Source organism: Microcaecilia unicolor, chromosome 2 (genome assembly GCF_901765095.1).
Source record: "Microcaecilia unicolor chromosome 2, aMicUni1.1, whole genome shotgun sequence".
NCBI classification, from domain to species: Eukaryota; Metazoa; Chordata; class Amphibia; order Gymnophiona; family Siphonopidae; genus Microcaecilia; species Microcaecilia unicolor.
In genome coordinates this window covers 504372683-504385184 of record NC_044032.1, presented here as the reverse complement: position 1 = coordinate 504385184, position 12502 = coordinate 504372683, and the positions used below count along the sequence as shown (strand labels likewise).

The following is a 12502-nucleotide window of genomic DNA, read 5'->3' as shown; positions in this document are numbered from 1 at the left end:
GGACCGGGGGAGAGGTGAATCAGGAGACGTGCCACTACACACCTGGGAATTTTTTTTTTCTAAACACAGTCAGGAGTTGAAGGCCACTAAACTGCCAGGGATTATGTTGGGGGCAGAGATAGAGGCCCGTGCAGAAGGCTAGGTCAGGATGTCAACGGCTTACTGTTAAAAAATAAATTAATAAAAATTTTAAAAGTCACCCTTCGTGTCGATGCATGATCCAAATCACCACTCACACACTGACAAGAAGGGTGGCATTTCACAATGAGCTGTGAATTACTGCCACGATATTTATGCTGTAGTAATTTGCATAATAATTGCATACAGCATGCTGCAATTACTTTTCTCAAAATCAGCTCCACCGTTCTGCCCAAATGGGCACTATCCCTTCCTACCAGTAAGTGGAGGTAAAGGATTCTGCCAGTGATATCACCGGCATAAACAGAGGTGGTCATTGAAACAATCCAGTATTTTTCTCTAGCTTCAGCAGGTAGTAAGCAGGTCGTGCTGACGGTGCTCCTGTCCGTGGTCTTGCTTCCTGCTCTACTGGCCACCGCCGCACAGCGAGGTTGAGTTTAACAGCCACTCCCAGGTCACAGTCCCAGTAACACTTCTTAATGCCACTATCTAAAGCTCTGGCTCAGTCCTGCAGGGTCTTGCCTGAGGGTAGCAGGACCCCATCCCCCACCCCTCTTGCCTGTTCACCGCTCCCTACAGACGCCTCCCTGCAGCTCCCAGGCTATCCAAAAGTGTTTGTTTCATCAGTACATATATAGAAAAAAAACTTTAATTGGCCTGGCTAGCTTTGTGCCTTTTGTCAGAGGCTAATGCTACTGTAAAGAACTAAAGTAGGAAATTTCCCTCTAGGTGCACCGAGAGAGACAGGGACGATATGCCGGAACCCTGGACCGAGGAAGGCCAAGGCAATCAGGCAAGTCCTTGTGTGGTGTGGCTGCCGCATTCTAGGGCATGCTGGCCGGTACAAGCTGTGCAGTCTGTAGAACCAGCAGCTGAGGAGGGATAATGGATTAATTTTATAGTATGTAAATATGCTCATTCAGTCAGTATCTTTTCTGTCAGTGAGCATTTTACATGTGCTGTTCTCCTCCCCTCCCCCCTTAAAATCAAAATGGAAATACTTTTAAAACAAATACTGTAGGATGAAACATTTTTTTTCAAAGAATAGTTGAGCTCTGGAAGTCGTTGCTGGAGGATGTGGTAACAGCGGTTAGCTTATCTGGGTTTTAAAAAGTTCACGTTCCTGGAGGAAAAGTTCATAGTCTGTTATTGAGATGGGCATGGGGGGAAGCCACTGCTTGCCCTGGGATTACAGCATGGAATCTTGGTGCTATCTGGGTTTCTGCCAGGTACTTGTGACCTGGATTGGCCACTGTTGGAAGCAGGATACTGGGCTTGATGGACCACTGGTCTGACCCGGTATGGCTATTCTTAAGGACACATTTCTCAGTGTTCCTGTCAAGGCAAATTGGCAGTTAGAATCCTCCCTCCTCTCTCAATCCACTCACGAGAGAATAAATCCCTGATCATCTGACAGGCTTTATCATTACTGCTCACCCCTAGTACCTCTGCAGAGCTTGACTCAAGATGATTAAGCAGGCCCTTTAGGTACCCTCTTGGGACCCAATCCTAGCTCTAGCCCTCATCCTTTTGGTAGGGGGTCCAAAGGGGATTGGTGGGGACTCTGTTTTAGGGTTTGGTTATGAGGACCCTCCCTGTCAGGAGGCTGTAGAATGGTCCCATGGGCTACAACTTTTTGTCGTGAGGAGCTGTCTTGTCTGTTGGTCAAGGTTGCGAGGGCCTTGGCTATCCTTAAGCCTCTGACAATGGGCCCCGAAGCATTTTCCACTCCATAAGGCCCTCATCTACATGATGATGGCTTACTGGGAGTTCCTGGATGGTCCCCTCAGGGTGGCTGGGGCTCTTGAGCATCTCTATGCCTTTGCTAAAAAGGCTGAGAAGTTTTAGGTCTTCCTGAAGGTGGATGCCCTGGTTAAGAAGTAGAGCTGTTTGCTGAGCCACTATTCTTGCTTTTGGCATTTTCCCACCACTTTTCCTTGCAGAAAGTTTTCATTCTGAGAACTAAATATTTTGATTTTTCCTTGCATACACTGCATCACAAATCTCCCCATATTTTTCAAATATTGAAATCTGGGAACTATGAAGGCCATTCCAAAATGTCTCTCTCTTTTCTGTTGGTACTTCATAGTTGATTTTTGAGGTATGTTTTAGATGATTGTTTTGCTGAAATATTGTGATGGGATTTATATCCCATCACTGGGAAAGTGTCTCCTGGAACAGAAGGGTTAACGCCAACTGCCTATAAGAAAACAACTTGGGTATAGTCCTTACTACCACAGTTAGGGTTAACACCTGGGACCCTGCTTGGGGTTGTAGCAGATGGTTGGAGAAGACTACATAGGAGGTGGCAGGGGAGGACTAACCCATTCCAGGGAGGAGATTTCAATATCGTCAGGGGGAATGCGGAGAAGGAGAAACACGGGAGATTGAACTGAAGACTAATTAACATATAGTTTGCTTAAAATAGATACCTGGGGAATTGGACTTATTTCAAAACCTTAAGAGAAGGGAAACCAGACCCCATTGGCCCATGAGGGTCCTGGACTGGAGAACTGGAACCCATTGGACTCAACTGAGGGGAGAAGGGACAGGTGTCTTGGGGTTTATGGATTTCACCCTGAGCAAGGAGGGGAATCCTTATCGGGACCTGGCAGCATAGAGGCCACAATACATGAAGAGATGGATGTCTCCCTTCCAGTGGAGTTAAGAGAGCTTCTGGTAGATCTGTTGCATGAGTCAGGTGTTAAACAAAGTTTCCCAAAATTTGAGGTCTCTAACTGCAATAGTTGCAGATCTAGACCCCCTTTTCTGAAAGGTTGTCAGTCCATAAGTGTGCGACATTTACCAAAATGCCATTTTTGGGGTCTAATAAAATCCAAACACATTTATAAGAATGGCTAAAAATTTCAAATCCTGTACAGTTTTTGATGCTAACTCAGATGAAATACATTTTAACATTATGGATGCAAAATCCAGTCAAACAAGTTGACTCAAAGTGTGCATCAAAATTGGTCGCGACTCATCGGAACACATTTGGACCAATATTCAGACCGCAACAACTTCCATGCAAACAAAGATATGGATTTGAAATTTTGAACAAGCATTATGCTTGTGCTGGACATAATACAGCCAGATTTGCAACTAGCCAGCATCTATAACCGCCCTGCAGGATCTCTTCAAAGTTGGCTCTGTCAGCGCAAATGGTAAAATGTACCAAATTTCAAAGCCAATTATTAAAAAAGAGTCTGCCTGAATCAGCTTGTGAACAGTATCATTTGAAAGAGAAAATTGTGCTCTACAACACTGATATATTGTATCAACTGGGTTGATATATTTTTTTTAATAGGTGGAGAGAGTGAAAAAACAGATCAAAAAATGATCTACACTATCCCACATTAATTTTGGAATATTTAACTGAAGCCATTCTTCCTTCTACTCAACAACAAAAAATGTCACTGGCTGACACACAACCTCAAAGCATAATAGATCTTCCCCCATATTTAACAGCTAGAAAGCTATTCTTTTCTTTAAATTTGTCTCCCCTTTTGGTTGTGGCTGATTAGTCCACTTTTCATCAGTCTAAAATTTCAGGCTCGATGTTTTTTGTTCTTGTTGTTTTTATTCTCTTTTTTTCTTTGTTTTTCTTTTACTTTAGACAATGACTTCTGTAAAGAGATTATAGAAAAGCTTTCCTTTTGACAATTCTCACGTCTAGAACACCCTTGTATACAGTGCTGAACAGCGCAGCTTTGAACTACTCTATAGTTGGCTAAACTGTTCAGCAGGTTGTTTGCAGCAATTATAAATTCTGTTTGCAGATGTGAACAGTTTTGTGACAATTCTACCAAAGATTCTTCTTGGTCTTTCAGATCTTTTCTTGACATCAATAGCTGAACTTAAACTTTCATTTCTAAACAATGCCTGACATCTGAAATTGCTAGCTGAAAGCATTTAGAGATTTCTTTTATAGCCTTTTCCTGCTTTGTAAGAGTGAAATGTCTATTTTCAAATGCTCAGACGACTGCTTGAAGGAGACCATGGCTGCTGAAAGCAGACAGAACAACTTTATCATAACATGATCCCTGTTCCTCTTTAAAGTTAGGGCAGCTGAAAGGGAAACTGTCCCAGACCTTACACAATTAATAAATTCATCTCTCAGTGCTGGGAAAATGCCTGCCCTACTGAAATTATGATAGTTCGAACGCTGCTTAAGAATGAATCATTGGAACCTTCTATCCTTGCAAAATATTAAAGAATTTCTTCCTCAAGTTACCAGCAATTACAAAAGCGAAAGAAAAGATGGTATTATATCAAGCAAATATGTAAGCAAAAAATGGTAGATTACCAGAACTTTTATCGACACAGGTCTTGTAAAATATCACTGTAAAAAACACTTCAGCTGTCTACCTTGGATGCCACGTGACTACTGTTTTCTATATTTTGTGGTTATGCTCAACATCTCTGCAGATTTTGATACGATCAATCTTTGCATAACACAGAAATCTCTCTCTCAACTGTAGATGCAGCTCAGTGAAACAAGTTACCCAGTGCTCTTAGGTTTATAGAGGGTACAGTGCTGTTCAAGAAGCAGCTTAACATATCACTATCTACTGAGGCATTTTGTGGTTACCACTGTAGGCTGACTATGCAGTACTTTGGGAGGACAGTTACTGAGTTCTAAAATATCATCTGTTACACTATCTGTACAAGTGGTCAACATAGATGTATATCAATTTTTCTGTTATTGTAATCTTTCTGATTTCTAATATTTCATTGTAACGTGACTCTCTATACTTTTGAATGATCTTTTATTTGTAGTTTGATGTTTTAATTGTGTATGTTATCATGTAGTCTGCCTCGGTTTAAGCAGAATAGAAATAAAATTACTCAACTGTAATTGCATCGCAGCTGAGCAGCAACTACTGTGGAGAAGATGCAAGGAGCAGTCACCAGACCAAAGAGCACAAAACTGAAAGTGGCAAACTAGGACACAAAAGCAGAGGTAGCATTTGTGGTCCACCTTGACTGGAATATGTAGAAGGGCCTCCAAAAGATCCAAGGAGGTCAACTCGCCTAGACAGACTGAAGCGATTAATGAGCGAAATGTCTCTATTCAAAAGTACTGAACTTTGAGGGAGGCATTTACTCTTCTGAGGTCAAGAATCTCCATTCTTTGAGACACGAAATAGATTAACACCCTTACCCCCGCCTCACAGTGGGCATTAGCTCCACTGCTCCTGGATCCAGAAGGCGCTGCAAAGTGAGTGCAACTTCCTTCTGCTTTATAGCTGAATCACAGTGCAAGAACATAAAAGACATTGGGCACCGGACAAGAAAACTCTAGGGCATAGATCCGTTTGACCACCTTGAGGGCCCATTAATCAGAGATAATACAGGCCCACTCATGGCTGAAGAGGGAAAATCTGCCCCCTATTCAAGTTGATACATTCTTATTGGGAAGATCTGGAGCCTGCAGCCCAACCGGGTATAAAATTCTTTTGGAGACACGAAAAGACCCCACCCTGAAAAACCTGCCTGGTTCTGGAGATACCTCTGCTTTTATGTCCTAGTTTGCCACTTTCAGTTTGGGATCTTCCATTTGGTCTGGTGACTTCTCGTTGCATCTTCTCCAAGGTGATGATAGTTGTGGCTCACCTGCAATGCCAGGGCATTTGGGCCAGTGAGGCTGCTTATATTTGCAGGAATAAACAGGTGTCTTCCAGCCTGCAAGTGCACTTGACTCATGCTCAGGTGATGTCATTGGGTGGAGGCCCGAGCTAGAGAATATCTATACAGAGGCAAATTGATCATTACTCCATTCTTTTTTAAAAGTATTATGGACTGGATTTGCAAGCCAGAGCCTCGTCAGACTTTGGCAGAGCTGCTATCGAGGGGCCTTGTCTTTCTCCATCCAGCGAGTTTGTGCTTGAATACATCCCAATCCTACAGGATGGTGCAGCTGGACACTAAGGAAGGTGAAATTTAGTCATACCTACTAATATGCTTTCCTTTGGTCCTGCTGCACCATCTTGTTACCCTCCCAGGAAGACTTTGGTTGAGGGACTTGTTGAGAACTCTGCTTCTCTTTCTGGGCTGATGTATTAATTATCTTGGGCTTAGTATAGGTCAGCAGTTCCCAATATTTCTATCCTTAGTATATTATAAGAGGAGGATCTTTAAAAGGGTTGAAGAACATGCTAATATTTAACTATAGCTTGTATACAAGCTCATGGTGCACCTCTACAACTGAAGGACCATCCTGGATTTATCCAAAATATAGAGAACAATATATCTTTTAACTCTACATTTGTTATTTATAACTTGTGCCCATGTAAGCTTGAATATGTGGGCAAGACCAGTCAAATTACGAGAATGCATCTTAATGAACATAGTTGTATAATGAATAATAAAACTGCTTCAGCTCCACTGGTGGAATATTCTTGTTTGAAAGACTCTTGAGAACCGTGGGTGGCATGTTATAGATCACTTCCCCCTCCTCCCCACTTTGAGGGAGGGGACCATTCCCACCAAATCCATTAGAGAATGCAATTCTGAATTCATAAACTGTGTAGTGTACAACTAGTGGGCTTGAACTTAGAACTATAGGGCAATTCACTGGTATAATTTTAGCTTGGATTGGTTGTTTTGAACTTGATTGATGGCTGTGCATTGTATATATATTCTGATCAAAAAAGGGGGAAGAGACTGCAACATGTCACATCGGTTCAAAAATGGCGCTGGGAAGAGAACAGACGCCCACAATTTAAAGAGCTGAGACAGCTGGCTAACCAATCACCAGCCAGCCGGCGAGTCCAATTCAAAAAAACAGGGGGTGATTTTAAACCAAACCACCCCCTATTGTTTAGAAATAGGCATTCCACTCAGTACTTCTGTTCAATCCATGAGGATTCACCGTATTCAAATCTGTAAATCCATTGCTGCTCTTTGTGCCAAAGTAGTTTTTTTTTTTACATCCCCCCCCCCTCGCTTACTCATAACCACCTGATCAATTATCATGCACCATAAATGTTCAAACTGATGCTTAAGCTGTTGACAATGTTTAGCCATCGGTGCTTCCAATTTTATTTGGGATATACAATGACGATGTTCTATTACCTGCATCTTGAATTTGCGTGTAGTGTGCAACGAAATATGTACACTATGTTAGTTGAATCACATGTAGTGTTATGCTGTAAAGTGATCTGGGTGTCGTTTTTCAAGGTAAAAACAGAACTTTCAATCATTATAGAACAGTGGCCGCATTTAACATGTTGCCTCTGGTTGGATTGTTTAACTGTCCATACATCTGAAAAGCTTAGTCTATCTTGTAAACTATGATTATGGGCAAAAGATATCATAAGATGCTAATCCTGGAAAACATAATTTGTCTGCTCTCCAGTGTTTCCTGATTATAGACACTGAGACAACCTATTGGAGAATTTCAGGATACAAGGAACCACCTGAGACTTAGCTGTTTCCATATTTATAGGCTCCAATAATGGTTATATAGTGCCCATGTAAAATATTTTTTGATGATTCTCTGTAACCCCTGTTTTTTTGTTTGTTTGTTTTTTTTTTTTGGGGGGGGGGGGATATTTTCAAATTTATGATGTAGTAGGCAGTAGGGTAGCCTTTTTTGGAAGTTTTGTAGCATGGTCTGTCTTTACTCCAGGATTCTGTTACTGCTGAGTGAATTTTTCACTTGTCCCTTGGTTTGATTGGAATAAAGGTTTTTGTTTTTTTTTAACCACCCGTTTCTACTTAAGGTTGAGATTTTGCAGTTGATTCTTTTTTCCTTTTTCCATGATTGATAAGAACCAATGATATTACCCTGTTCCCTAGAATAGTAGTGGATGTATTAGTACTGTTGATACTTATCCCTACTGGGACGTGTGAGGTTCTGTTTCTTATGAATTAATGTACTATTTCTACTTTGAAATTAGTGGGACAGGGTGGGAGATTCACTATACAGTAACACAGGTTCAAACCTTTTCCTATAAATATATATTCTGATGCCATTTTGATTTTCAGATTTGCTTGGACTTAAGCGTTGGTGAAGCACTTTTTTTTTTTTTTTGGAGAGTCACAGTGTGGCTGATGATCTTGTTTGACGATTTCCTTGATGCAAAGCTCTTAAGCTCAAAATATTATTATATTAGGAATATAGTGAGAACATAACTGTGATACAGCTGACCTGTTTGGATACAGACTCCATAAAAATGATGAGAAGTGAAATTTTGACTGCTCTGGATTCACAGATTTTGAACTAGTTTTCGTATTCAATTGTTTGGATAATTTGGAACTGTCACTTTTGTATAGACTGAAAAGTGTTTTGGACAAATTATATGAACCAGAGTTGAGCTCTTGATCAAGACAGATTGTCTGAAGCTCTATGAAGGTCCTCTATTTAGATTATTCATGATTTTCTGCTACATCAGTAATGTTTCTGGGCTTTCATCGATTTTGTGCTATTACTGTGGGATTCTTTTTTTTTTTTAATTTCTTAAGTCTTATCCAGACATCATTTCTGTGTAGAAGGGATAGCCAATAAAGACTGCTGACTTGAAGCATACTATCTAATTTTATTCTCCACTTAACCACATTGCTCTTCTTTTCCACTCATCTGAATGTAGACTCTTTTGGAATTCTTAGGGGCCCTTTTACAAAACCATGTTACGCATGTAACATGCAGTTTGCTTTGTATTAACTGCTAGCACAAGCATTGTTAAGGAGCTTTGCAGTAATTTACCAATTATCATAAAGAAAACCATGCATTATCATCATCAATCTATAATCTTGCGTGTGCAAAGAATGTGCATGGAAGTGTGGGCCAGTGTACCAACTGCCAATGAAACGTGTGTGCATTCTACTACATTAGATATGATTTGAAGCAACATCAATTTGCATAGAAATTGTACCGGGATCCAAAAAGTATTATTGCACATGACTCATTACATCGGTCAAAAAAAAATTACAAATACTAATTCACCTTTCTACTGAGCTACAGGGCATTATCTTCCTGCATTTGCAAAATTCTAACTTGTAACTAAGAACTCACTACTCAAGAAACATCTTAGAGTTAATAAAATCCATCGGTTTCAAACAAGACCAGTTAAAAATCCCAGGTGAAAACAAGGCAACGTGTCCCTTAAAATGTAAAGTACCGGCTGCATGTTACGGCACAGAAAACAAGCCCAGGTAGTAACTAATTTCCCACTTTCATAATCTTGAAAACTTCTTTCCGGATACGTTCTATCTTTAGTTTTTACAAAGCGGTTCTCTTGGTTGTCGTTAGCACGTTGTGCAAAGTAAGGGCGGCAGCTCAGGGCACGGTTGCCAAGGCTCAGCCTCGAGCAGTTTGGAGCTGATGCTGGGGACAATCGGGGGCCCGATTAGTCTCTCTCCCTTTCTCACTCACCACGTCCCGAGCTCTGCCAGAGAACTCGCCCCTGTCACGGCTCCTGCGAAAGAGCTCCTCTCGCGCCGGCTCCAACGCCACACCCAGAGCCTTATTGCGGGTCTTCACAGTCTTCACGCTGGCCTTAAACAGTAATGTGATGTCCACCGCCATAGCGACCAGCTTCCAGCGCGTGGGCACCTACACAACACGTCACCACCACCACCAGTCTCCACGTCTGCTGCTATGACGTCAGCAACTCGAGCGAGAAGCTTCTCTCCCATTCGCCATTCCCCTCTTCCGGTTTCCTTCTTTCCCCCAGTCATTGGTTGCGCCTGCCAGCTGGGGATGTCCGCCTCAGCGTTGCTCCTCCTCCAGGGGAGGAGCCGGAGAAGTGCTGCAGTTCACGAAGATAGGTTCTTAGTATGGGATTACGTGATAGCGTCGGAGAGTTTCTGGAGTAATGCACGCAAAAGCATCATGAGTCTTTGGCACTAACATACTGGGGTATAAAGGATGAGATCATGTCTATTACTAATAATACTAAGCAGAATAACAATTTGCATAACATATATTCTATTCATAATTTATATTCCGCTATATCTCCAAAAAGGATTCATTGCGGATTACAAGAAATGAAGCAACTCAATAAATGGAATTACGGGATTTATATTCATAAATTTAAACTAAATTTATATCTGAAAACATTGAAACCTTCAGCTGCTTCCTAAATAATAAGTACGATTGAATAGACCTAATCTGATGCTGTATGTTATTCCAAACTTTTACCCCCAAATAGTAGATGCAGAAAGAACATTGCCCTGTAAACAATAAAATTAAATACTTTGAAAGACTAACTGGGTTTTGCCCTGCCAGACTTTTAAAAACCATACAAACAATTTTGAATCTAATATGAGAATGAAGTACAAGCCAGTGAAATCTATCAAGAAGAGGAGTCACTCACTCAAATCTGCTCTCAGAATTAATCTTGCTGCTGTATTTTGAAGTAACTGTTATCTATGAAGCAGTTTTGGTGTTAGACCTCCATACAAAGAATTACAATAGTCCCATGTTCACAAAGTCACATTAGGGTCATTCCATGCCAAGTGGTCTAAAATTTAAAAAAGTTCCCACCATCATGTTCTCCAATTTTGTTCAAATTTTATCTGTTGCGCAAGTCAGGTGTTAAACGAAGTTTCCCAAAATTTGAGGTCTCTAACTGCAATAGTTGCAGATCTAGATCCCCTTTTCTGAAAGGTTGTCAGTCCATGACCGTGCGACATTTACCAAAATGCAGTGGCATACCAAGGAAGGGGGGCGGTGCGCCCCAGGTGCACGCCGCTGGGGGGGTGTCGCGCGCCTGTCCGCTACGTTTGTTCTGTGCTTCCTCTGCCCCAGAACAGGTTACTTCCTGTTCCGGGGCAGAGGGAGCATGGAAACGAACGAAGCGCACAGGCACATGGCACCTCCCCAGTGGCGTGCACCTGGGGGGGTTCTTTCGCCGGGGGGGGGGGGGTCGCTGCACCCGGGGGGCGGGGTGCATCGGCGATCCACCCCGGGTGTCAGTCCCCCTAGGAACGCCACTGCCAAAATGCCATTTTGGGGGGTCTAATAAAATCCAAACACATTTATAAGAATGGCTAAAAAATTCAAATTCTGTACAGTTTTTGATGCTAATTCCGATGAAATACATTTTATCATTATGGATGCAAAATCCAGTCAAACAAGTTGACTCAAAGTGTGCATCAAAATTGGTCGCGACTCATCGGAACATATTTGGACCGCAACTACTTCCATGCAAACAAAGATATGGACTTGAAATTTTGAACAAGCATTATACTTGTGCTGGACATAATACTGCCAGATTTGCAACTAACCAGCATCTATAACCACCCTGCAGGATCTCTTCAAAGTTGGCACTGTCAGCGCAAATGGTAAAATGTACCAAAGTTCAAAGTCAATTATTAAAAAAGAGTCTGACTGAATCAGCTTGTGAACAGTATCATCTGAAAGAGAAAATTGTGCTCTACAACACTGATATGTTTTTGTTTTGCAATGCCACCTTTATGTAGCCATTTACTCAGGTCAAAGTATGTTATATTTTGTGTGTGCGATGTATTGCATTGGTCCATGATGGCTGAGCCATTACTGGTTATCACATTGAAACCAGCATCCCCATCGCCATAGGGGCCACGCCCAATACCCATGCAGTAACATCCAAGGGTGGGTATCTTTACTGCAGGATCCCAAGCCTGATTGTGGGTTTATTTACTGTAGGATCTGTAGGCGGATTTCCCAGATAATAAATTACCTGAAACAAGGTTTCCCAACAGAACTATCCGCAAGCAAAATATTCTGTCCTCTGTCTAGGGGAAGGGGGAAAACCTTGACTATGGCCCTACATGCCACTATTTCGGTCAGAGAGAGAGCTGAGAAATCAGGCTGATATATATATTAGCTTTATTATGGATAATATAAAAAAAAGATATACAAAATAGAAATTTGGCAAAGCTTTGGCTGAACAAAAATACTGGCAGTAATTCTTACAACTATATTCTCACACTACACACATTTCTTACTGGTTGCTTGGTAAACTTGCACAACTGATTAGAATGCAATAACTATGTTACGAGGTAGTATGGTAATTAGCAGCTTCTTTCCCGACCAAGGTTATGACTAACACCAGCCTTATGCTCAGGTAATCACCACTCGCTAACCCAGACTAATAGGAGATAGATCACTGTGTCTCTCACCAGGCAACCTCCGGGGATGCCTCTCAGGAGTAGCACAGGTTACTTCCCAGACTCAAGCTGAGAGATCAGCGAGTCTTCGTCAGAGCCACGACAGGCACTCTGCAGCAGTCAGCAAAGGCACAGGTCACACCTTGTAGGAGTACTCTTCCAGATACACAGTTCATCAGTTTGTGGACCTTCTTAGGTCACTGGTCTTCTTTCCACCTCCACCTTCTTCCAAGGATTCCAACTAACTAACTCCCCAACTCTTCCC

The 12502-nt window shown here is 41.8% G+C and overlaps 1 protein-coding gene across 1 annotated transcript in view; it reads right to left on the bottom strand.

Moving 5' to 3' along the window:
• Positions 1-9725, bottom strand: part of STX18 (syntaxin 18) — a 157030-nt gene extending 147305 nt beyond the window's left edge. Inside the window, exon 1 of the mRNA XM_030191179.1 lies at positions 9518-9725. Within this exon, the coding sequence (XP_030047039.1) occupies positions 9518-9670 (153 nt within the window). The 5' untranslated portion in view covers positions 9671-9725. The remainder of the gene's footprint in view (positions 1-9517) is intronic.
• Between the last annotated feature and the right edge of the window lie 2777 nt (positions 9726-12502).